This window comes from Pseudonaja textilis, chromosome 5 (genome assembly GCF_049901715.1).
Source record: "Pseudonaja textilis isolate UNSWEBS1 chromosome 5, rPseTex1.2, whole genome shotgun sequence".
NCBI classification, from domain to species: domain Eukaryota; kingdom Metazoa; phylum Chordata; class Lepidosauria; order Squamata; family Elapidae; genus Pseudonaja; species Pseudonaja textilis.
The window spans coordinates 61513242-61540460 of NC_141994.1; the positions used below are offsets into that span (position 1 = coordinate 61513242).

General features: G+C 35.6%; 1 protein-coding gene and 1 long non-coding RNA gene across 12 annotated transcripts in view; one reads left to right on the forward strand and one right to left on the reverse strand.

Annotated features, from left to right (window-relative positions):
- CACNA1C (calcium voltage-gated channel subunit alpha1 C) overlaps window positions 1-27219 on the forward strand; it is a 424790-nt gene that overhangs the window by 351914 nt on the left and 45657 nt on the right. For 3 of the 10 annotated variants that reach the window (XM_087935072.1, XM_087935070.1, XM_087935066.1), the window contains one exon: window positions 15271-15354. In XM_087935072.1, coding sequence (XP_087791198.1) covers window positions 15271-15354 — 84 coding nt within the window. Of the gene's footprint in view, window positions 1-14582; window positions 14667-15270; window positions 15355-17857; window positions 17966-27219 lie in introns of all 10 variants that reach the window. The other 7 variants (XM_087935074.1, XM_087935071.1, XM_087935073.1 and 4 more) reach the window with 5 other exon arrangements.
- LOC148125668 (uncharacterized) overlaps window positions 1-27219 on the reverse strand; it is a 99544-nt gene that overhangs the window by 14510 nt on the left and 57815 nt on the right. The window lies entirely within an intron of this gene.

The window sequence follows — 27219 nt, forward strand, 5'->3', positions numbered from 1 at the left end:
TGAATAATTGAAAACAACACTGCCATTGTTAATGAATAGATAGTGTGTCTACATGTCATATCCTATTCTCTCAGTTTAGAAGTTTAGTTTGCTTACCGGGTATTAAAAGTGTCAGTTGGATCAGACCATAACATAAAACCATGGCATCTCCAACTGTATCATTGCAGATCAAATGGTATCACAGGGTATCACATCTACAGTTCCAGCTATTTTACAAGTCTCTGATAGGCAACAGTACTGAAATACGTTCCTTGTAAATAAACTAGAGGAAGCTAAATTCCTGCTGAGGAAGCATCCATTGGACTCAGTGGATCATTGAGAAAAGAAGAAGGTTCAGCATCTACCAGGACAAGTTCAGCACTGCCTACAATGGGGTTTTTTTTTAGCTCATGGACAGTGTTTTCACTACCTGTTTTTTCAAAATCCAATTTAAAAATTGGCTTCTTTAGTCCAAACTATTCAACTGTCTACACATAGTAATATTTTACTGAGGTCACTTTCAAAAAGGAAAGCATGATGTCTACAACTATTTCACAAGGGTAGGTGGTCCTCAGAGAGTTTTAAGAGAGTTAAATCTTGTTAAAATTTGTAGCAGAAATTCAGATCCAGAAAGCACACACAGATGATGGATTCAGCATTATAAGCATCATTAACCTCTTTATACAGTATATATAATATTTGAAGTAAAGTTTACAATACCAATAGTAGATTCTTCCAACGTGTAGGGCAAATCCATACTTGAGAATCACAGAAGTACTATCTGAAGCCAATCTTCTGCTTTCATCAGGCTTTATTTTTTGGATCCCAGGGCACTTTCTAATGCAGAATTTGAGTCTATTTCTATTCTATTCTATTTCTATTTCTATTCTGTTCGTTGTTCGGTTCTATAGTAATGAGTCAAACTGATCTCCAGTAAGTTTAGCTTGCCAGTCACCCATATCTGTGATGCAGAGAGACAGTGAAGCAGGATAGGTTTCTTTCCTTTTTCTCACTCTTTGATAATCTGCATCCACATAACCAATCCTGCTTCCCATGACAGTCTCATTATTCTGCATTGCCGACAAGGTTAGCAAAGCAGAAAATGAAGGTAAACAGCAGGATTCTTTCATAGATGCACAGTGACAGTGTTGAAGCCTACCAAAATCTCACCCTTAGAAGATTCCAGCACAAAAAACTTCATGGCTATGAAAACAAAGGTACCCACTCTTTTTTAATGCGCTTCTTTTAGAATATAGAAAATAACATTTATTAATTGCTTTGTTCATTCTAATGGTCAGTTTAAAAGGCATTATTTATATTTATTTGAGCTCATTATCACTGCTATAAAATATCCAGCTGAGACCCTGAAAATAGGTCATTACACAGAGAAAGTGAAAAAACTAAATTAAATGTCATAAAAAGAAGTAAACAAAACAGAAATCATATATAAACAATTATATATTATATATAATACACACACATACACACACACACACACACACACACACACACACACACACATATATATATATATATATATATATATATACATACCTACATACATACATGTATGGTATTCAGCTTTGTTCGGGTATTTTCCCACATCATTATAGTTGTGCTTTTAAAGTTGTAGCAACGTTTCGGCAGAATCTCATCTGCCATCATCAGGCTTCTGTATTGTGTTCATCTGTGAGTCAGACTTTTACAGCTGTTTCAGTTTTAAATTTGGGGCTAGCCTACTGCTGTGCCAGAATGGTTTTTTTCTTCATCCTGATTGGTTGGGAGTCTTGGTCTGTGTTTATTGGTCTTGGAGTTTGCTGTGTTCTGCTTGATTGGTATTTCTAATATCTTCTGTTTGTGGCTTTTTTTGTCTTGATTGGCTGGCAACATTGTGTTCATGTATTGGAGGCTTTTAGTGCAGCTTGGCTCCGAGTAAATGGACGGCTATCATTTATTAGGAAGCTAGGTTTCATCTGGGTGCCTGGTTGGGGTGTGTTTGAGCTGGAGGTATCAGGGGGGATCTGTTTGTGCCTAGGTGTTTGCCTGGCTTGTGGTGCGGAGATTTTTTTGTTTGTGAGTGCAGGCTTCCAAATAATTGACAGTCTGGTAGAATCATCTCTTCTATTCATGCTTTCAGGTCTTTTTTCAATCTCTATGGCTTCTCTGATAATTCTGTGGCTGGGGTTTTCTATAGTGGCTAAGGTTTTGGTGCCATTGAAGTTGATGCTATGACCTGTGGCTTTCAAGTGTTGGACTAGTGAGGAAGTGTGTTCCAGCTTTTATACTGCATTTTTGTGTTCATCCAGGCGGGTACTTATTCTTCTATTGGTCTGTCCAATGTATGTGTCAGGGCATGGTGCACAGGGGACTTCATATATGCCTTGGTTTTCCAGGTCAATTTTATCTTTGGGGTTTCTAAGGATGGCGGCTATTTTTCTGTCTGTTTTGAAGGCAGTCTTGATGTGATGCCTGTGTAGTATCTTACTGATTTTGTCTGTAGTACCTCTTATATAGGGCAGGACAGCTGTTCCATAGGTCTGTTCATCTTCGAGGTCTCCATTATGTCTCAGTGTGTTTTTGTGGATCAAGCCAGTGATTTTGCTTTTGTGGAAGCCGTTGGCTGTCAGTACTTTAGTCAGGGTGCATAGTTCAGTCTTTATGTGTGTCTTGTCTGCCAGGCGTTTGGTTCTGGTGATTAGTGTTTTGGCCACGGAGTTTATCTGTGCTGGGTGGTGGTGGGATTGGGCGTTGAGGTAGTGGTTGGTGTGTGTTTTCTTCTGGTATATGGTGTGTTTTCTTCTGGTATATGGTTTTCTAAACCTAAACAATTTCCTAACACACCTAAACAGCACACACCCCAAAATCAAGTTCACCATGGAAACAGAAACTAACAAACAACTACCATTCCTAGATATACTAATCTAAAAAAAACCAGATGGCACACTAGGACACACCATAGATTCTTCAGGAAACACATGAAGGACCTTTTGTCAAGTGCTCAGAACAGTCACATCTTTCCCCAGTTTTACATGCAGGCACAGCCAGCAATAGGAACAAGAACTAGAAAAAGATATATTCCATGAATTCCAATGGACCTCCTTCATAGGATTTGCAAAATCCCAATAACAATTTGTACAAAGATAGATGTATTTTTCTGTTCATTTTCACGAGATTTGTATATCCAAAGCTGGACCTTTATCAGAACTTGCTCTCACTTTGCTACAAATGTATCAAAGAGGAGAACAAAACCTTGAGTGAGTTCTGAGAGTACTCCAGCTTCCCAATGTAAGTATAAATAAGTATAAGTAAGTGGATCTTTGGTTATTCGGGTTTTCTCCCGCGTAAGATTGGAAGTATCTACGCAATGTTTTGATGAAATCTCATTCATCATCTTCAGGCTTGTGTCTTCGGCTCTGTCAGAGCCGAAGACACAAGCCTGAAGATGATGAATGAGACTTCATCAAAACGTTGCGTACTTCCAATCTTATGCGGGAGAAAACCCGAATAACCAAAGATCCACATACAAATACCCGCGAGAACCTCAGAAAACGAGTATAAGTAAGTATATATACTTCCCAGTATAAGCCAAGTGGCTTGTATATTCACAGCTAGATTACTATGAGAACTCACTCCTGCTCTGTCAGGAAAAGCTTTCTGTTCACCTGTGTAGGCAGAGCAGAAACATGATCTAACAGCAATCCAGATATGTATACAACATTAGACGCTAATGCATTGATTTTGGGGGTTCACAGCCCTATAATGTTTAAGAACCCCTGTGCTACAGATCTGGGTGCAACTTGTAGGTCTTTCTGGATGCTCAGCTTCTGCCTGAGGAGCAAGTGGCAGCTGTGGTCAGGGAAGGTCGTTGCATAGGCTCAGGTTGAACTGTGACCTAGGCCAAGAGGCCCTCCTCATAGTCATCCATGCCTCATGATTGGGCTACTACTATGTGATGTTTATCTGTCCTTGGAAGTCACCAAGAAGCTACAGCTGGTCCAGTGCCCCTGTGCCTGTTGTGTGAGCCTCACACAATACAATTCAAGATACTGTAAATCCCTACAATGACATAAAATCTAGATATTTGAAGAACCCCATGCTTTCTCGAGTAACTGACAGTTCTATGCAGTAGGGTCAGCCTGCTCTGATAGCCATCAGTTAAAGGGACCCAGAAAGGAGGCTTTCTTTGCCATAATCCATACCCTTTGGGTCACCAGTTCAGCAGTTTGAATCCCTAGTGCCACATAACGGAGTGAGCTCCCGTTACTTGTCCCAGCTTCTGCCAACCTAGTAGTTTGAAAGCACGTAAAAAATGCAAGTAGAAAAATAGGGACCACCTTTGGTGGAAAGGTAACAGCATTCTGTGCATCTGTGGCATTTAGTCATGCCAGCCACATGACCACGGAGACGTTTTTGGACAGCAATGGCTCTTCGGCTTTGAAATGGAGATGAGCACCGCCCCCTAGAGCCAGAAACGACTAGCACATATGTGTGAGGGGAACCTTTACCTTTACATTCTATCCACGCTACCTTAAAAGTAGAAGAGACTATCAGAGTTGAAATTATAAATTAATTAAATGCATCTTGTGATATCAACAAATGTACTAACCATTCCCCTATCTCACCATCTAAGTCACTAATAAAAATGTTTAAAAGTAACCCTCCCTTTGTTTCCCCTCCATTTCTAAAATTATTTTCATTAGTGAAGAATACCAGACTACTAGATGTAGTGGTAGCTTCGGTTTGATGGTGAATAAAGACTCCTTCCCATCATCTGTTGTCCTCATGGTACTAATGCTCTTAGAATTGAACCTATATTTTCCCAAATAACATTTTCAAGTAATTGTTGATTAAAGTTATACAGAAATTTGGGCTGAGGCTTCATCAATATAATCAGCCATACTAGTACTCTTGTTTTATTATAATATGTTTACAATACTTAAGGAACTCAAGAAAAGTAATATCAGAACTACAGAACTGGATAGGAATAAATAAATTGTTCCAGGTAGAATTGTAGTTCTATACCATGGTGAAAAAATTGGGCTGATTTTTTTCCTGGAGGTGGGATGGAACCACCTTTCGGAGAAAGGAAAAATATGCTTTGAGACAGATTTCAAAGATGGGAGTTGTGTTTTTTCTTTACTAAATAGTGAATTAAATATTGTAGAGCATTTTTCATTTCCCGAGTCATCCCTTCAGAACAGCATAAGGTAATCAAATTGCAGTAGTTGCCTTTAAAAAAAAACCCTCTAAGATGGAAACTAATAAATATTGTGTATAAACTGTGCTTTTCTAGCAATCTGCTATGATCCCCCAGGTAGCTTTAGCTTTGAAGATTTTTTTTTCCTCCTTTTTTCCATTTGGCAATGCTAATTTCATATCTATTGCCATGGCTAAATTGTCTTGTGGCTTTAATAAAGCATGCATTATCTTTGCTTGATAGCGGTTGCTGTTGATACTTAGTAATATTCCATAGAACTCATGTATTTGATTTAGGCTGATGAGTCAGAATGTGCGAAATGATTGTAAAGAAGTGATTGCATGCTGTTTTTTAACCAGGATCCAAGGGATTCAAATCTGCTTCATCTAGCAATAATGCTTATTTCTCTTGACAATATGACTTCAAGTGCACTCTTTCTCGTACCTCATAATTTACTGACCATAAGGGGTGGTGAGGTATGGATAGAATTAGGATTTCTATCTTTATTTGTTATTCTGTTTGCTCTTTCTTCAGGAAGTTGCTCATCTCAGGATTTTCTTTTCCACCTTTGTTCCCTAGTTATTCACACATGGAGTATCTCCACTTGACTCTCCTCTGGTAGGATGTAGTTAGTCAGGTGCGAAGCTGGTCAGGTTAGGTTCTGTATTTCATGTAAACAAATCTTATTCTAGTTGTAGCTAGACAACCTACTTCAATAGTCTTTACACTAAGTGAATCTCATTTTTCAGAACTTAAAGAGCTTTCTCCAAATAGAATTACATAAGACCTGCACAGAAAAAGTAAAAATTCCTGTAAAAGACAAAGAAATTGTTATCCATTCTGTTCACCTACAAACTAGGAAGGAAAGCAGCAAATTTCTTCCTGAGACCGGCTGTATAAAAGCTGAAAGGACTAGACTTCTCTGGTCAAAATGACCAAGGGTTTGCATACATGCTAGAAGAGTAAAGACTCACGGATAGAAAAAAGTGTTAAGAGAACATAGGATGCCTCACAAATGATATGGTTAACAATGAGTGATTCTATTTCAATGTTTTTTAGAACTAGTTGAGGGTATTGAGGAATCTTTCTGACCTTTATGATAAAAAATTCACCATTTCAAAAGGACATCTTTTGAGGAATTTCTGTACTGTAACAAGAGTCTAAGAGATGAAAACCTGCATTTGCATGCGAATGACATGCTTGAAGTGGCGAAGCAATTTGAGAGACAAGACCTGAGAATCCATTGCTTTACTTCTAAATTCTTAATCTATGAAATGGTCATTTCTTTCTTAGAAATGAAAGATGTGGAGCAGATCTTTATAATAATTGACTTTGAATTCTGTAATTCTGAAAGAGATCAGGTATCTCTGAAGAATCATAAAGCTAAGTTCAGACAAACAGCACTCTGGCTCGTCTGTATGCCAAGCATCCCAAGAAAGACAAACCAAAATCGCTAGCGATATTCCAAATAGATATTCCAAAGAGAATGGAATCAATCCACAACAGTGAAAGAAAGCCAAAGGACAGAGTGCAAACTAATACAATTCCGGAGGAGGAGAGATTACTCTTGTCTTTCTTCATCACACAGGACGGCTACATATCAATTGTTCATCATGGTATTTCTCAACCTTGGCTGCTTTAGGTGGTGTAGACTTCAACTGGGTGGGGAATTCTGGGAGTTGAAGTCCATACTGTTTGGCCCAGTGGCCAAGGTTGACAAACACAGATCTAATATATGGAAAAAGAGACATTCTGAGAGGAAGAAGCCTAAAGAGATTCTCATGCCCAGGAAACAAAAAGGACATAAATTTAACTATACAAGATGACCACTACATCTCAAATCAGTCTGACCTCCTGTCAATGAAGCATATGACTCTGGATATAAAGTAGGGTTTAAAAGAATTCAAAACTATATAACCCAATGATGAATTAGTTATGCATATATATTCTTTAATAAAATGCTTGAAAATATGACCACATGTAAAGCAGTCATAACAACCCTGCTATTGGATCAGGACAAGATACAGGATCTTTCCCCCCCCCCCAAAAAAAAAGAGATAAAGAAACAAAGGAACTCCCAGTGTTTATTCACAGCAATATTTGTGGGTCAGTACAAATATACTAGGTGGAGAATTATATCTGTTGTCTTCTATAGATGACTATTCAAGATTTACTGACCAAACAAGAAGACCCAAGAAATTCAAAGAAATGTGACTTAGGAGAAAAGCCTCAGGTACTGTGCACAGATAATATGAGGTGAATATAAGGCAGTGATAAGAGATTGTACAAAAGAAAACACAGAATAAAATGGCAAATCGCACTTAGACTTATATACCACTTTACAGTGCTTTACAGCCCTCTCTAAGTGGTTTGCAAAGTCAGCTTATTGCCCGCAACAACATTTTACCAACCTCGGAAGGATGGGAGGCTGAGTCAACCTTGAGCGAGTGAGACTCAAACTACCAAAGTGCTGGCAATCGGCAGTCAGCAGAATTAGCCTGCAATATTGCATTCTAACCACTGTGCCACCATAGCAAAGAAGAACTATTCTTTTTGAGATGATGAGATACATGATGCAGTGATGCAATATTGAGAAGAAAAAATCAACACATCCACCAGTGCAAATTAGGTTCCCAAGCAAAGCCATAAATGCAATCCCCTATACCATACATTTTGACATGGAAAGAAGCCCGGTGTAGAATATACAACAGGTTAAGTTTTAGCCTTGTATGTCAGAAGAAAAGAGGATCAAACTGAATTTGCAGATGTATGACAGAAATCATGGTTGGATACTCAAAATACTACACAGTATACAAAATCCTAGAATCTGCTCTACACCTGTCAAGATGCATAGTGTTACTGATTTTGATGAGCAGAAAAATAAAATGTGGAGGTGTCAGAACATGTCAGGCAGTGAGCCAAGACTACAGGCTTCAAAGGAAATTTTTATCATAAGCTGTTATGGCAGAGCAGGTAGGAGAAAATGAGGTGCCACAGATCAGATGGTCAGAGAGATCCAAGAAAGGCACTCCACCCTAAAAGCTTTCCTATATTGTTCAAAGAAGGAGGTAACAGAACCCTGCTCACTGAAAGACATCAAGAAAATATCACTGAGCCAAAAAAAGGGGGGTGCGGGGGAAAGGCTGCATAACTGAATCTCTTTACAATAATGACACAAACAAACTTGTCAAAACACCCACAGGAAAGAAGACAAATGGGCGTTCAAAGCCAATGCAACACAGAAGGGGATTAGCCAGTACCATAAGGTCCAACTAGTACATAAACGATACACAAGTACGTCAAGGATTTATGACAAAACTTTTGCACCATTAATCAAATGTATTTCTATAAAGTAACAGAATTCATTGAATAAAAATGGAAGTTTCCAAAACATTGCAGACCAAGAACAGAGGGATATTTCTGTTGTATTAAGTGATCAGCACTCTCCCTATTAATTCAGACCTGGGTTAGAAAGATTAAAAATGATAGGAAGGCTCCACCTTTACATTTTTATTAATAAGTGGAACCCAAGATACACATGGCTAGAATGAAATCCAGTTACTGTCAGCGTTCCAAGTAAGGCACCCATTGAAAGCTCCAGGTTCGCTTCAATTCTGAAGCGACCTGGGTTGAAGCCATTTTTTGCTGCTTCATAGTTGCCAGTTACCACATATACAACTATTGCTTCCAATTATTTTTTTCCTGACATAAACATGAATTGCATAGGATACAGCTGTTCAGCTAACTTATTTAAGGAATAACAAAAATGTACCAAATTTAAATATTTTTAGTTGGGGTGCTTAACATTCCAAAATTAAAACATTAAATATTAAATAAAATGCAAATGAAGTAAAATGAAATAAAAAATAAATTTAATGGTTAACACTGCAGAATATCAACAAAAAAACAGAATGTATTTTTAGGACTATTTAAAACTATTTTTCTAGAATAAGGAAATTCACTGACAAGTATCTCAGACTTTTGATTACATTAGTCTGCATGTGGCTATCAAAAATGGGAAGAATAGTTTGATTGAAAAAGATCAGCTTCAAGAATATAAGAATCCTGGTTGGATCATGTCAAGGCTCATCTTTGTCCAGTGTTTTGTGGTCAACCAGACTCTACAACCTGTTCACTCTCCCCATCATCCTGATGCCTAAAAGAGAGAAGTTTTCACTTACTCATCATAGGAGAGAAAAACTATGAAGAAAAACTTTAAACGTAGTTCCTATGGATATAGTCCTAAGGAAAGTAGTCATTTCAACTGCTAATTGTACTTACTAGTTGATTGCTGATCAATTGAACAATGGGATCAGTGAGAGAAAGATCAAAAGAAGATGGAGTTGGCAGCATCATGATTAAAGCACCATCCTTGTTTACCTATGTCAACTGCTGATTTGACCCTACCCTATCCTGTGGACACCACTAAAATGGATGTAGGGAAGCAGGGCTTTATTGTGGCACTGTGAGCTGCAGCCAAACACAGAGAGAGAGAGACTTATTGATTAATGCTGATGATTTTCAAATGGGCTATAGAGATGTGAAGGATTCCTTGTTATTTAGCCAAGAAAGGGATGCTGAAGGATGCTAGATAAGAGCTTCTTTTAACAGATGTTGTTGTTTGCTGACATAAGCAACAAGTAGACATGGCTCATGGGTTTCTGTGGCTATCTGGACAGGTTCATGAAATACTTCATGAACAAATAGAACAAATATGAAGAAATTTGCATTCTCTCTACTTCATTCTCTCCATTCAGCATGAAAGACCAAGGAAACTTGAGTATACGAAGGATAAGTTGACAGTAGGCAAGGAAACCCAAGAGCTGGTTTGACCAGTGCACTCTGAATACCCTCTGCTTTTTTCCTTGCACCAATGAGATTCCATTCCACCCACCTACTGTATATGTTTGATGGAGGTTTTTTCATATTTGATTATGAAATGGTTTGCTAGAAAAAAAGTATTGTATTTAACAGTGAAGCCAAACTATTACTTGTGAAGAAAAAAAATATCTAGCCTCCTGCCTCTTGAATTAAAAAAAATTCAAGGCATTCTGTAACATAAGAGAAATTCCCCCTTGAGGTCTGGGAACTCTTCTGGAATTTTAAACAGAATGATAACCTAACTCTACCTCTGACAAGAAAGCAAGAGAACTCTTATTGGGTGGGAGATTAACTGTTTCACTCTAACCATTCAGTTGCAAAAATAAACAATGCTATCCATTTGTTTTTCGTTAAACCCTCTCTAGCTTTTTCTCTTGGGAGAAAAAGAAACTCACAACAAATTTTCTGATGGGAAAATGCCTCCTCCTTCCTAGACTGAGGAGTCCTTGCTTCAATAAGCTGTTCCCTTTCTAAAGTTCTTACGTAAAGATAAACCACGTGGCCCAGGAAACAGTTTCAGACACTTGGTTTTCAGTGAATTTGGTGACTGTTGATATCAGTTTGTATTCCACAAAAATCAAACATACCTAAAAAGAAATTTCCCGTAAAGAATATTTTTCAACGGGTAAAATAATAAAGAAATAGAAGAATAGACTAAAGTAGATAGTAAAGAATAGTAAGAGCTTTGCAAAATATAGAGGGCCATTATGTACTTGATTTATAGTGATGCATTATCCCAACAAGACTTAGAATTTTTTTAAAAATCCAGACTTTCTGGAAATGTAGGTGGAGAGCTGAGTTCAAGATTGATCATACCAGGATTTGGCAACATGGGGCACCAGGACTCCATATGGGCTTCAAATCCCTTTTGGGGACTCTTCAAAGCTACTATTCAACTTGCTAAAAGTAACATAGTTTCTAGATACTTTGAAGTGAAAAACATTAAAACAAAATAAAGTGTACTGTAAGCCCTAAAAAAAATCTCAGTCAGGTTTAGAAACAAAAATAAAAACCCCTCCCCAAAGTCAAAGAAAATTCATTTGAAAATCCTGACTCCGCTTAACCCTGCCAGGCAAAGTGATTATGCAACCCTTGTCTTTAAAAGTTTGTCTGCCCCTATTCCTAAACCTTCCTACTTTCTATCAAAAGTAAATTAGAATATTTTTTATTATTTCAGCTTGTTCATGTTTAATGATGTCTCTCAGACTACACAATTAATTGTATATAGTATAAAAAAGGCTGAAGCTAAAAGACAGGAAGCTTTACAAAACTGAACTATTATTTGGTTATTCCTATATAAACATAGAATATTGTAGTTCTGTGATAGATATCTCTTGCATAAAAGATGCTGGTTTGTGAAAATAGAAAAAGTTCTGCAAAATAAATCTTATTCTTTCCTTAGTTTTAGGCTTATATTTTAATGGAACAGATCTTTTACTGTAATGGGTTCATTTAAAATCTCATGTGTTTACTTCACTAAATGACTGAGCCAAAATACTCTTGGTAATCTTAGTTGATAAAACTAGAAAATCTGGCAAATCCCCTTGAAATCACAAGATATGCTTTATTCTGAATTTGGTTAGCTTTTAGTTATCCTTTTTTAATTATAAAGCTTTGTTTTGTAAAATAATACCCTAATAATGACTGGAGGCAAACAAAGCTTATCTCCCTAGCCAACAGCCAAGAACTCAAGAAGATTAAAAGGCATAATGTGGATGGCCATGAATTTTAAAATATTAGTGGGAATAGACTCACCCTCTCACACCATACTAAAGCGATTTTTAAAATCCTTCTTCCTTTATCTAAATGTAAATAGTTTATATTTGGTACAACAACAGTGACTTTTTTCTTGCCAATCACTGTATAATAATCCTGATCCAACATTAATAGCTTGATAAATACACAAATGTTTTCCCTAGCAGTGTTTTAAGTTCCTGAAAACCAATGTATCAATAAATTAATTAGACTGTATTCCAATCAGGTCCAAGGCTAGTAAAGTTTATTCCTATGAGGAATACCTTGGTTTATTGGTTACAGTGGTGCAATGTGGAAGTATCAATTTCAAGTTTTGTTTCAGGGCAGAAGTAAGACAGCATGTAATAAATAATTTAATATTTGTCATGAAAACCTTACCAAAATGTACACAATAACAATTGTAGCCATGGTAGATTATTTTGTGTTTTACTGGGTACAATTTATAAAATTATAAAATATTTCAAAACTCTTTTGACAGGAGATTTTAGTGGGCCACAAAATGAATGCATACCAGAAACAATGAACATTCTGGTGTGCTTTATCATTTTTTCGTGAATGTAAAATATTACAGTTGGTATATATAGCTTTGGGAGATAAACTAGATAGATCTGTCATGCATATTGCTAATTACAAATAGCTAGAACTGAGAGAAGGTGTAGGGAATCCAGATTGAGGCAAAGGCACGAGGGAAGTGGTAGTTAAACCTTAATCTCTCTGTAGTCCATTGAATCTACTATTCACAATGGGAGCTTTTTACTTATATAGCATGAATAGGGGTATAATTAACTGTTCTAATTTCAATCTGGATTCTTGACACTGCGATGGATATTTGATTTTAAAATAAAACAAGACATTTATTTTAAATTACATCTAATTTGGCCCTTAAGAATCATTTGAAATATGCTAGAAAGACTTAAAAGTATACATTCTGTTTGTGGTTTAGTGTCCAAACATGTGGCTACCCACACTGATTTCAATGAAACAGGTTTGGTTGAGTTTTCAAAACTTTCATCTGTTCAGAGAACATGAATATCTTGTATGCATTGAATGTTTGTATTATGTTATTATTCAAAATTTCTGTGCCTTTTAATCTTCGTTTTTTTTCCTTGACCTTGATAATTCCATATTTATTCCAGGTTGATCTAGTTCCTAGAGATCCTGGAGACCATCGGCACTAATTTTAACATTTACCTCTAAATTTATAGGCAGAATATTGAATGATGTATCTTCTACTGATGCTTTCTTCCATTCCCAACGCACTCAGTTCTTTTTAATGAGATAACAAATAGAAAATTAATCCTCCATAATTAAAATGCTGAATCCAAACTGTCCCATTTTTCAAAGTTTTGCCTGGAAATTTTCCTTATGTATGTTTCAAAAATGCATTTTACTTCTTTCTAATTTCACCCTCTCTTTTACTTTCTCCCCAGAAAACTCTCTTAACAGTTCCTCCAACTGTTGAGGAGTAAAAATCAGAAAGATTTTTATTTTTTATTTTATCCAGGGAGGTTTAGTTAGATTGTAATCTAACTACCCAATCTTGATTCAGAGTCTAGCCTAGCTGTGAATTCTAACTATTTTCCTCTTAACATTTCTAAACCTGGTTTTTCGCCAATATTGGAACTAATTGGTTTTCCCATTTCCCCCCCCCCCCTTTTTTTTTTTTCTTAAAAAAAATCCTGGGAATTCAGGCTCACATTTCACCCATGACCTATAGTTTCCTGTACTAAGAACAACATCTCCTGTGCATTTGTGCTTGGTTTTTTTGAAAATTGATCACAGCTGGAGAAAACAGGAAAATCAGATTAGCACAAAATAGTAAACACCCAGAAACCAGCATATGCACTATTTAATAGGATAAGAGAAAAGTGGAAAGATGATTGTAGAATATAAATATGTGAAAAAGAATTTTTGCAAGTCTTGCAAAAATGTCTGAAATACTTAGAAATTTACCCAAGTTCTTAATTTAAAAACAGAGTAAACTCCACCTCATGATTTCTATCATATCAATCTTGTTTAAATCCTATCTTACACCAATTCATTTTTAATATTAAAGTGGATCTAATGGTACAGTAATGAATAAATTAAATATATACGATAGTATATGGATGAAAGATGACAGCTGTTATTGTCTATATAAAAGGAGAAACTTGAATTCAGTAGGCCTTAAAGTCATGTTAACTATTGGTAAAGATCCACTTCTTCATAATCAAGGAAGTTCTTTTCTATCCAATCCTTCTCTGTCTCCAGGATATTCCAAAGACAGCTGATTTATGTCACTTATTGTTTAATTGACTTTGAGCACAATGCAACCAATGGCCATTATGAGGTTATTATCCTCAGAATATAAAGAATGCTCTGTTTTAGGCTCTAGACAACCTTTTAGAATACAGCTGTGGGAACAATTTGTTTCCTGCTAGTGCTACTCTCTAATGAGCTGCCCACAAATCAGTGACATAGCACATAAAAAGACCAAAAGAAAATACAAAATAGTAAAGGAAGGACTCCTTCACATTAGTCAGAATTAATCTAGCACAATTTGCATACACACAGGTAGCCCTTACAAGAACATTTGATCCCTTTGCTTTCAATGGGATTACATGTTTGAGTAGTGCCAACTTGTGTGCTTATATGGAAACACCTGCTCCTAGCTGCTCTTCTACAGCCCCTAGCATTATCAGGGCAGTGATTCTAATGCCAATTCTGAACTGTTTCTGTCTGTCTAACATTCCTTTTTAATCCCCATCCTGCCTGCCCCTCCCTTATGTAGGGTTACTTTAGTGATCCTTGGAATATTTTTGACTTCCTCATCGTAATTGGCAGCATTATAGACGTCATTCTCAGTGAAACTAATGTGAGTATAACTCTACCCTCCTTAGGATGCCACCAAATCCTCCTTCTCTTCTTTACTTGTTATCTTCTCTTTTTTTCTGGTTTTTGTTTTCTTGCCTCTAGTCATGCTTTTATTGATCTTGCCATCGTCCTTCTCTCAGGGGGGGAAAAAAGGAGGAGGATTGAAGACCTCCTTTCTTTTCACTGGTCACAAATGTGGCTGGTGAAAGCACACGGAGACTGGGGTATGTGTGCTTTTTTCCCTCCCAAAAGATGAAACAAAACAAAACCAGACATATTTGAGTGTAACTTTCTAACTAACCAAGGCTTTTTATTGATACCCTCCATCATGTTACAGAGGTATGAGCAACCAGTACTGTAGAGTGGTAAGAGAGTTTTTAACTATGCCCACATAACCTCTTTCTTTCCTTATTTTTTTCTCTTCTCTCCCTCTTTCATGCTTTGTTTGTTTGTTTATTTATTTATTTATTTTTGTTTTTCTTTGGGGTTTTTTATACCCTTCTTCCTTCTCTCTCCTGTTTGTTTTCTTCTTTCTCTTCTTTTTTCTTTCTTTCTTTTTTTTTTCTTTTTCTTGTTTTCCTTTTTGGTTTCCCTGACACATGCAGCACTATTTCTGTGATGCATGGAATACATTTGACGCCTTGATTGTTGTGGGTAGCATTGTTGATATAGCAATCACCGAGGTGACCGTAAGTAACTGGCGTCTGTCCATGAATGTGCCTGCTCTTAATATTCATTTGTCTTTTCTGGGTTTTTTAATCTCTTTTTTTTACTCTCTTCCCTTCTTTCTCCCTCCCTTTTTATTTAAAGATTTTTTTTTTAAGGATTGCTTATTTTCTTTTGTTTTGTTTATGCTTGTTTCTTTATGTTTTAGAACAACTTTGAAATTTTTTCTGACTGTTGCATCATTTTCTTTCCCTCATCATCAGCCTGGCATGAATAAAAACTGTATAGTAGAAGAAGAAAAAAAATCTATGAAAAGTTTGTGGAGTGAATGTACAATAAGCAAGTTTCTGTCCTGAGAAGTTGTAGAAATAGCCAAGACTGATTTTCCAAAACTTTATGTTAAATTTCCTAGGGCAATGAACTACTTGCCACTTCACAAAGAATTATAGGGCAACTCTTTCGAGGTGGAATAGTCGGAACCAGATATGGAAAAAACAATTGCAAAGATTTTTATTTTTCCAAGTTCTTTTCTTTAACCTTGAATCCACAAGACTTAACAACTAAGCTAACATTCTGTAATAACATGTTACAACACTAAATGAAATTATATTATTTGTCTCTCAATTATGTATGGGAAAAAACTGCATGAGAGGAGGAATTACTCTAATTTTTTTTAAAAAAAACCATTAGTACCAGCTAAATTCTGGCTCAGAGAATATTTTGGCACTACAAACGTTATCTGTGTTATTTGTTCACTACTGTATTTGACATTGTTTCAGTGTGGGTATCTAGAGATTTTGACCAGCTGCAGCTATAGTGATGAAAAGAAATATCATTCATTATCATAAGCTAGGGGGATTATGTTTGGCAAAATTCATTATTGAATTATAACACCATCCCAATATTATTTACAATAAGTAGCAATTTATAAATACTAGTTAAATAACTAGTATTTAACAATACTACTATTGAAACAAAAAAAATAATGGCCTCAATGTATACACCAATAATCTTAACTAGGATGAAGTCCCACTAAAATAAAGCTGCCTTTTAAGAATTTCTTAAAAACATGAGGTGGGTTTATGGATCTCTAGGAGTGTTGAGTATATTTTCTAAATATTAGTACAGTACACTAATACATTTAATTAAGTTTAGTTAAATATGGAACAGAGATTGATTGGTTAAGTTAAACAGTTATTTATAGAACAGAAAAGTTGACTAGGGCTGTTTTTCTTCCCAGTACCAAGTAGCGTTGAAGTGCAGATGACATTAATATTGGTTCCACTTCACCTCTAAAGAATACCCTTCTCTACTATACAGGCCCTAAAATTTTTGCATATGTCTTTTTATTACCTAGCATGTTTGAAGTTTCTCTTTTAATCTTTGCTTTAATTCTAACATTTCTTATGAAGCTATTCATTTTGAATTTCTTCTAACTTTTTGCATATCTGATGCACTGATAATTTGCAATCAATTAAAGATGGAGTTTGTTCTGAAATGTTTGAAGTCATATTGCACATATTCCTATAGAATAAGAAACTGGATGGCCCTTTATATCAATTTGTACCTTCAAAAATAATCCTACTCTGTGGCAGTCCACCCAGCCACCCAACATATAGGCATTGTTTTTTGCAGAACAAATTGAAAAATTTCCCTTTTCCCTTACCAATTGCATCATTCCTTTGTCATTTTGCTTTGCTCATGGTTTGTGAGCCTGAAAAAAATTGTCTTGCGTGCCTGTATGCTGGCTTGCTCTGCACAAACTGGAATGGTGGGTGGAGGGAAGAAGAAAAGGAACATTTCTGAATAGACTACACAATATTAGTTTTTTACTTGATTCCAAAATCAGATAGCATATGATAGCCTACAGCCTGTACTAACTAAATAAATTAGTCTGTAACAGATATCTAAAAATTGTTGCAAAAGTAACAGGTTTGTATAAAATGAGCCTTTCTTGGCATTGATTACTTTGTCATGAAAGGTGATGGATGCATTAGATAGGAACACTGTGAAGTCTCATCTGCACGGACTTTGCCGTGCAGAGACAATCTGACTGGAAGCCATTTAATCACCAGAAAAGCAGAAGGCAAGGGTAAAAAAGTCAGATGTACATAATCAGTGGGTGGGTATGCGTGAGCACAAGTGTGTATATATGTATATGTGCACGCGTGTGAATGCATTCAAGTGTTTTTCAGTTGAAACTAAATTTCGTTATAGTGGAAGGTAATATTTCTTAAAACTTTTTAACAATTTTGGAAAACATGCATCTTCAATATTTTATCTTTAAAAAATAGGAAATAAATAAATATGTGTTAATAAATATGTGTTATTCTTTTTAAAAATTCCCTTACATTTTATACATCAATTACAAATCTTAATGGGATATATGAATTTATATATCACAATATATTACCTCAAGTGATAGAGCAAAAAAAGTCTTTAAAATAGTGTAACCTTCAGCCTATCTCAATATTTGGTTTTCAAATATTTAAGTACTGAAAATGATCTTTCAAATATATATTGAAGGAGGACTCAGCTGGATTAAGATTTGTGCAGGAGGGAAGAAAGAGGTGGATAACATCTGAACCGGGACAACTGGGCAATACAACTAAACAAAAGTACCCCGGGATTAAGGTAACATGAAATTTTTAAGAAAAGAAAAGAAAAGTGAGCAGCAAAATTACAAAGGGACAAGGAAAAAAAAAAACCAGGAAAGGAAGAAGCTGGAACTAAAGATTTAACTAAATTGGATTAAAATATTTTGGGAATAAACAGGCATAAAATAAAGCTGGACTTAAGATTGTCAAACAATAATAATAATAAAGTTTACAAATTGGAGACTGGACTGTGCTGGAATATTGAGGTTCGAAAAACTCTAAATAAAAAAATAGGGAAAAAAGGTGAAGACTTTGTATAATGGAGAGTGCCACCTTTTGACAAAAACTTGAGCTCAAACAAAAGGGAAAGCATCCTGTTTCTGAATGAACTTATGTGGATATAATATTAAAGAAATACTGAAACAAAGAAAGCTTATATTCTTAATAACATTTTAAAGTTATTAGTCTTTTTTTCCCAAACAGTTACAGTGTGATGACTAAGAAGAAATCTGCCAATTTTTCTTCTTTATTCATAAGAGAGAACTTTTATGGCTAGTGAAACTGAATGGATCCAAACTCCATAAAATACATTTTGGATTTGGAGTTATTCAGGAAACACTGATGTTCCATCTAATGCATTTTAAGAAATATTGAAAGATCATAAAATCACAGCAAATTTGAGTAAGCTAAAAGCAGAGCTTTGAGGAGGAATATAAAAAGGGTTTATTTATGACTATTTGAAAACTATCCTGAAATAGTAGAAAGCATGTTCAGAAAAAAAGGAATAAACCTACAGTTAGTTTTCAATTCATCATAAAGCTTACATTATTAATCTCATCTCAAATTCATTTATTGAATCTTATATGGAGATCTAGCCATAGCCATTTCTTATTTTTGCCATATGTGCAGAACTATACCCAATTCTCAGTATAAAAATATGAAAATGAAGAAAGAAATCCAGCTTTCCATCTGCTCCTGATTCCAGTCTGCATACAACTTTCTGATTTTCCAAACAGCTTCAAAAATGTAAAACAAAAATGAACAAAACATGTAAAGATAAGTCCTTCTACTTTTCAGAACCTTCAATATGAAATCTAAACTAAAATATATCACTACAGTTATAAGTCCTTTGAAACACTACAGTTCAAAAATACAACAGTTATAAAAACTGGTGACAAGGAATTACTGTACATTACTGGCAGTTTGCTACCAAGTGATTGAGCAGAAAGATTTTGCTGAGACTGCTAATTAGGAAACAAATGAACAAAACAGAATTGTCCACAGCTCAAAGTTCCCCCCCAAAAACAGATTTAAAAAAATCAAGATCTGGATGTGAGAATCTTAGGACTGCCGTGATAGAAAAATGGGAAACACATGCAATAGATAACATTTTTTCAATACTAGAAAGTGGCTTCTAAAACAAACGTGCTCTGCTCTTCCTTAGAAATAATAAATCAATTCCTGAAAATATTCAGTTAACTTTAAAAAAAAAATCTATATAATTCAGAAATATATTTTATATACCAGCCTTCCCCAACCTGTTGCCCTCTATAATTGGACTATAATTTCTAGCTGTTATGGGATATGCAATCTGGATCATTTTTCTCCTGTATATACATCCACTGTGAAAAAATTTCCAGTGTTATAATCTCCATTTTTAGTAACTGGAAGCATTTTAGTAACTGGAAGCCCACCCCTATCCCAACACACATACCTATTGCTGGATCAGCAAGACGTGCTAATGAAGCCCTTAGTGCTCCATTCAGAGTTATATCTGGAGCAATGTTTTTTGGAAACGTTTCCAAGTGTTCTTGGAAAACATGCACTTTTGTTGCCTTCAACTGCTGCACTGCACATCTTTCTCCAGGTAAAACTATGAATTAGTATTAATTCATTAATTAATTAATGAACACAGGATCAAGATTCATTTGTGTATTTTCAATTAAAATATACACAGAAGGAATATTTTTTTAAAAAAATAGTCTTTTAGACTCGTATTTTGTGAAGTTATACCTTTCAGTATGGATTTCAATATGAATGTTAATCCTGTTTTTTTTTAAATTTGGATTAAAGTGAATACAATACAAAACAAATGTATAAACTTGCAAAACTGAAAAAAGGAACAAATATAAATTAATCAGTTTGTGGCATGCGGCTGCCTTGAATAAAAATTAAGCATTATAAATATAGCATTGGGAAAAAGAAGTCTAGAAAAGATTTGGGAAATCTCATAATTTTTCTTTATGAAACAAGAAATTTCCTAGTAATTAAAAAAACAACACTTGAAAACTGTATTTGTGATATGCTGAGATTTCAGTCTGTAGTATAATTAGACTATAGAATAGATCATGTACAGTATTGGTACATAGGAATGGTTCTGCAGATATATTTTATCGTAATTCAACAGGGCTAGAATCTAATTTTGTTTGTATGCATGTGTGTGTGAAATAAGTCAACGTGTATCTGTTTACTTCCTTTTTATCTGTTTCACTTTTGGAGGATATTTCAAATAGTCTAAATCATTTAACAGTCACCTGTTTGTATATCTGAATGCAAGTGTATCCCTTAGGGCTTCTGCACACATTACATTTACTCCTTGTTAAACTGCTTTGCTTACCTTTAGGGAGCAGCACGCTAGCTCTAAGATGAGCTAGAGCTAATTCACTAGAGGTAAGTGAGACTTCATTGGGGAAACTAGTTTCCACAGGGCAGATGACATCCACTTTGGGTAGACAATGTGTGCATAAGCCTTAAAAGTATAACTGAGCTTGTATGTGGATGCATTTGTAATTGTCTAGATGCCTAACATTCTTGGCATGTCATTCTCGTGCATTAGAGTAGATGTACATGTACTGCATGTGCATGTTTAGTGCATGAATATAAATTATGGGCTCATGAAATTACTCTTTAGCTACATTCATTTCAAATGAATTGTATTGTCACAAATTTCCACTGAAATCACTGGATTGCCACAAAAACAAATCCAATATTAGTTGTGTGCCACTTTTTTAAGGTGTAGTTCTGTGAGTGTAGGGTAGAAATCACTATCGGGTGTGTCTTCTCAGTTTACCCTTTGCAACAGTTTGAAAAAAATTTATACCCAAGAAGTCAGGCAGTTTCAACTAAGTAAAGATGTTTACAAGCTTGTTACCTTCTTTCGAAGCCCCCAATACAAGACTTAAATCCAACCTATGCAACTTTACTTGGAAGTAGGTAGTTCTGATATTATTTCTCAAAAAAGGCACACAAATTCACATGCTTAGATTCCTAATGTTTAGATACCACTTGATCATTTTAGCCTTTGATTTATTGGTTTCATGCATCTTATTGTTTAATTAAAGGGTTATATGTCTGCCTGGTTATGCACTAATTGTTGGATAATGCCCAGAATATGCTTTGGTTTTTGGTTGTTGTCCTCAACCTCTGAAATTAGAGCAGTAAAAGACCAGCTCATATGCTGTCCAAATTGTCTTTGCTTGACAACAATGATGCTTCTCTAATTGCACAAATGTATAATCCACTGAATAGGAATGTGCATTTGAATGACAGGGCAGAACCAACTCTGATCAGCCATTAAGACATCCAGTCGGCTTCTTTCCCAAAACAAGAGTAGTTACAAATCATTGATTGGTGATTTGTTTTTAAATGTCATCTGAAGACATATAATAGCTTTCTTCTATTCAGTAGAAGCTCTCATGCTGCATTCATGTCCAGGCTGAGTCATATTTAAAAAGAATTTTTAAAGTTTTACAGTGAATGATATATCCTGAACAATAAAATAACTGAAATATTTAACTTATTTCAGTGCTCAGCAGTTAAGGTGCAGTATTGCAGGCAAAATTGCCCACAGCCTCTTTTTTTGTGAGAAATGGTGGTAAATGGGAGTTTCTCGCTTTACTTTTTTCTGAGGAACTGTTTCATTTGAGAGAACTGACTATTAACATTTTATGAACTTAGGAACAAGGACTTTTGGAATGCAATTTCCAAGCAACAATAGGACAACATTTGAAAGATTTAACTTTAAATATGGTCTTTTAAGAAGGGTTTGATTACAAGTATTGAAAACGGTATTCTCCATTGATACATATTTAGTATTTCTGGCTTCTTAATTCATATCTGAATAAATAACTTCTCTCTCTGAGTAATAAAAGAGGCTTGTTAATCTACATGGAGATCATATATATGTGTGTGTGTGTGTGTGTGTGTGTGTGTGTGTTTTCTTAAGTTTTCGCGGGTACTTACATATTAAGCTTTGTTCGGGTATTTTCCCACGTCATGATTGACAGTCTGGTGGAATCATCTCTTCTGTCATTTATTTGAAAGCCTGCACTCACAAACAGAAAAATCTCCACTATAGCCACTATAGAAAACCCCAGCCACAGAATTATCAGAGAAGCCATAGAGATTGAAAAAAGACCTGAAAGCATGAAGAGAAGAGATGATTCCACCAGACTGTCAATTATTTGGAAGCCTGCACTCACAAACAAAAAAATCTCCACACCACAAGCCAGGCAAACATCTGGGCACAAACAGATCCCCCCCTGATAACTCCAGCTCAAACACACCCCAACCAGGCACCCAGATGAAACCTAGCTTCCTAACAAATGATAGCCATCCATTTACTCGGAGCCAAGCTACACTAAAAGCCTCCAATACAGAAACACAATGTTGCCAGCCAATCAAGACACAAAAAAGCCACAAAACAGACAGAAGATATTAGAAACACCAATCAAGCAGAACACAGCAAACTCCAAGACCAATAAACACAGACCAAGATTCCCAACCAATCCAGGATGAAGAAAAAACCATTCTGGCACAGCAGTAGGCTAGCCCCAAATTTAAAACTGAAACAGCTGTAAAAGTCTGACTCACAGACGAACACCAGACAGAAGCCCATATATATATATATGGTATTCAGATTTGTTCGGGTATTTTCCCACGTCATTATAGTTGTGCTATTAAAGTTGTAGCAACGTTTCGGCAGAATCTCATCTGCCATCATCAGGCTTCTGTATTGTGTTCATCTCTCTCTCTCTCTCTCTCTCTCTCTCTCTCTCTCTCTCTCTCTCTCTCTCTCTCTCTCTCTATATATATATATATATATATATATATATGATCTTTGTTGTTCGGTTTTCTCCGCGTAAGATTCAAGTATCTAGGCAACGTTTGATGAAGTCTCATTCATCATCTTCAGGCTTCTGTCTCCGGCTCTGTGCTTTTCAGAGTAATGTGAGATTGCAGCTGCTTCCTCCTTTAACTGCCAGTGGGGTGGGACTTGATTGGGTGGGGCTTGCTGTGTTCTGATTGGGTGGGGTGAAGATGATGAATGAGACTTCATCAACGTGCTGATATCAATCTATAACAACAAAGATCACATATACGAGAACCTCAGAAAACAAATATATATATATATATATATATTCTATCATTACAAAATAGGAAAACACAGCTAATAAAATAGAAAAAAATAAATTTAAAAATAATAAAACCTCAGAATTCAAATCTAAGAATCTATTGAAAGAACTCTAGTGTTTTGTTAACCCTTCTCCCTTATTTCACATTGTTACTTTTAGAGCACTATACACTTACATGCTTGAAATCTATAGCAAAATCAGCTTTAGGTATGTGAAAGAGCAGGCTGTTTAAAATAATTATAGGCACCTCTGCTGCCCCTCCCCCATTTGAGCCTTTTCTCCAGCGTCAGCAAAGCCGACTTGCCAATAAAGCTGCAACCTTGAAACAGGTGTAGGAGGAGAATGCAGGAGATTAGTGTTTTGGAAAGTCTGCAGCCACCAGCAAACAAGAAAAGCAGCTGAATAAAAGGGTTTTGTTTTTTCTTCAAAGGGAGTGATTGGATCAGAGGAAAAAACAGTATAAAGCAAAGTACAACATGTAGAGAGAGAGACATAAGGCAGTGAAGGATTTGTAAGAAGTGTTGTTATCTCCCCAACTTGCATAGGGAGATGTAAAGAAAACTACCTGTCCAGAGTCAAATATTTTTCTGGCTTTTGAGTCAGGGTCAGTCTAATTGGGTACAGTTTTTAAAAAGAACCTGTGAAAAGGTGCTCATATCTTAACTGAATAAAGCAGATGTTCTCCATCAAGCACATATGAAAGTGCTGCTTATATGCGCTGAGATTATATGTCCTTGTATTTGCCAAAGTATGGATGTTCTGTGAAAGGCAAGTAAGGTTTATCTACTACTGCGTGGCTAGCAAGTTTTGTGAATGCATCTATGTAGCTATTCTTAGCTTGAATAATATATTTCAGATATACCGGTATGTATGATTGCATTTAAGAAGGATATCTATGAGCATATCTGCTAATTTGATGCCAGCTGTGTCTTAGCTTCAAGTGTTTGCATGCAGTTAAGTGAGCTTGTATGCTGAAAAGAATAATAGAAGGTATACAATGTGTAAGTTTCAACGATGTATTTAGGATGTTATTTTTAGGGCCTGATCCTAGCTACTTGTAGTGTGAAAGAAGTTTATCCTTAGGTTTGATGGAATGACTGTACAGAAATGATTATAAGGAAATGAGAGAGAGATGAGGATGTCCCTTTCTAATAAGCCTATTAATGCTTTACAGAAGCTATTAAAACTATCTATTCCTGGGGAAATCAAATTTCTTGATATAATGTCAAAAAAGCATCAGCTGATTTGGTGGCTGTGATTTGCTACCAGTTCAGAAATTCAATATCTTCTCCATCTATTGTGTTCTGATTGGGGTCGTCCCTGAGAACCCTGTCCATGGAGAAGAGAGTGTCACAGGCCCATTCATAGATACAGCTGCAGGTTTGTAACTGTGATTTCTATAATGATAGCACCAAGCCTATTATTGCTACAAGCTTAGAAGAGGCAGCTTTATCAATATTCCAAGTGGCATTCAAATGTGTCCCTAGAAAAAACTGAAAGGTATATTACCAATAGTTTTGGGGGGGGATTATTCTCCAGGCAAGTAAGAGATCTATATATTATAAATCCAGAAATATCAACACCTGTTAATATCTTTGGAAATTCATTTTTCCATTTATTCCCAGTGGTACTATACATCTTTCTTCCCTCCCTTTCTCCATTCCAATTTTTTATGACCTTGCCTTTGTCATTCAAGTCAGGCCAAATGTCTGCCAGTCAATTTTCAGCAACAAAGTTTCTGAAAGCAGAGAGCTATGGGTTCAGCTTTGAAACTGACATTAAGGTCAAACTACCTCTTGGGGACAAGAGGTAGAGCTCAATGATTTTGGAAACCTGGGTGAGATTCTGACTACAAACCAAGTTATGTGTAATTTCTACAGAAATCAATGGGACATGTTTCCCTAAAAAATGGCTTTTAAGATTGAAATGACATTTATATGGTTTGAAATATGGCAGTAATTAGTACAGCCATCTGATTGGTTCAGTTGGCTGACTTGGAGCTTCACTTACTAGTCCCCAGTAGGTGGCTTGAGGATTGTGGCCTAAAACAGCCCCACTCTTGCAATGGAACAAAGATTGATGGAAGGACGGCATGCATCTAACCCTTGGCCTTTTTTTTTCAGATTCTGCACTCACCTATGTTGTTCTGTCTGCTCATCTTTCTGGTGCTTTGTATTTTATCTTCTAACTTTTCCAGTCCTTTGCTGTAGAGCTGATATTGGAAATAAATCTTTGCTTTCTACATATGTGTGAATATTTTGTTCCAAGAGAACATTATTTTAAAAAATACTTCTTGCAAAGTTGGTGTGAGAAGAGCAAAGTCCTCCAATATATAGCAAGCAAGGGACAGGAGCAGCCCAAAAGCTTCTTTTGACATTCTATATTATTCTTCTCACTGTGTTATCACCTTAATAATTATGTTATTTCTGATATCTAACTATGTATTGTGTTTATGTGCATGTTCAAATTGGATGTTGTTTTGGAATTTTAATGAGTTATTTATTTGGGGGAATAGTTATGATTTGTGTTTGTTTTTATATGGGATAGATTATTCTACAAAGAATAGTCAAGCAAAGGCATTGAGTGCAGAGTTAAAAATTTCTCATCTACAAGGTCTTACAAATGTATGAACACTGCCAATCTCTGAGAAAACTAAATAGGAGTTCCTATGATCCAGCAATGGGACTTTAGGCAGTGTCATATTTTTAGAAACTGATTCAAATATGCAAAACAAGCTACTACCAGTAAATGTAAACATGCTTCTTGCATAATATATGGAAATCACCATTTTATTTTATTGTGTGGAAGCAAAACTTATTTTTTTCAAGAAAGAATGGCTGTAATTCTAGCAATGTTTGTGGAACCTAATATTGGATCCAAACCCATTCACACAGCTAGAAGGACCTTGGATTGTGAAAGGTTGATCTAAGGAAATTCATGTTTCCTATATGGAAAAAAATATTTATTCTGAGTGTTTGTTGCTATAAGATTATTTTTCAAAAGTCATAAATATATAAGTAATTGTTTAAAATTAAAGTAATAGAATCATTTTTTTTAAAAAAAAAATTGCACACTGCTTTTGATCTAAAATCTCAAAGTATATTACAATAAAAAGTATAACTCTTAAAATTGTGAAAGATGTAGTAAAATGAAGTATAAATGTACTAACTTTTCTTCATGAGCCAACCTACAGCTTATACTGTATATACTATTTAATATTTTGGAAAATCCAGTTTTCCAAAATGTATTTCTTACTTTTTACATTTTAATAAGTAGCGTGGGAAAAACACAAGAGGGAAATCTATTCAATTTTTCCCTGGTAGCAACATACCAAAGATTGAGCTCCATCCTATCTGGTACTCTCCAGATATCTGAGGTCTGTTACTTCCAAAATTACTGACCAGTATGGTCAACAAGTTGTAATCTCAACTTTTCTAGAGGATGTCATGGTAAAAAAAGATTATTTCAAAGCAATTTCATTTTACTGGTTGAGCTTGCATTTCATTTGCAGCCTTTAAAAAGTATTCTTACCATTAAAATGAATGGAAATTGTACATGTTTTACAATAAAATATAGCATTACAATTATAAATCAACTTAATTTTGTGGGATAGATCAACTGTAGTTCACATTATTGTTTTATTTCTAGGTCCTTGACGTAAAAAGATGACACAGTAATCGACTATATACCTAAATTTCTCTAGAGCCAAATGGTCTTGATATATGCCATATCTTTTAAGCTATGACAGGGGTGTCAAACTCACGTTGTCATGGTGGCATCACATGACATATTGGGACTTTTTCCCTGTTGCTAAACTGGATATGGGTGTGGCGTGACTCATTTGGCCCATGGCCAGGAGTTTGACAGCCATGAGCCA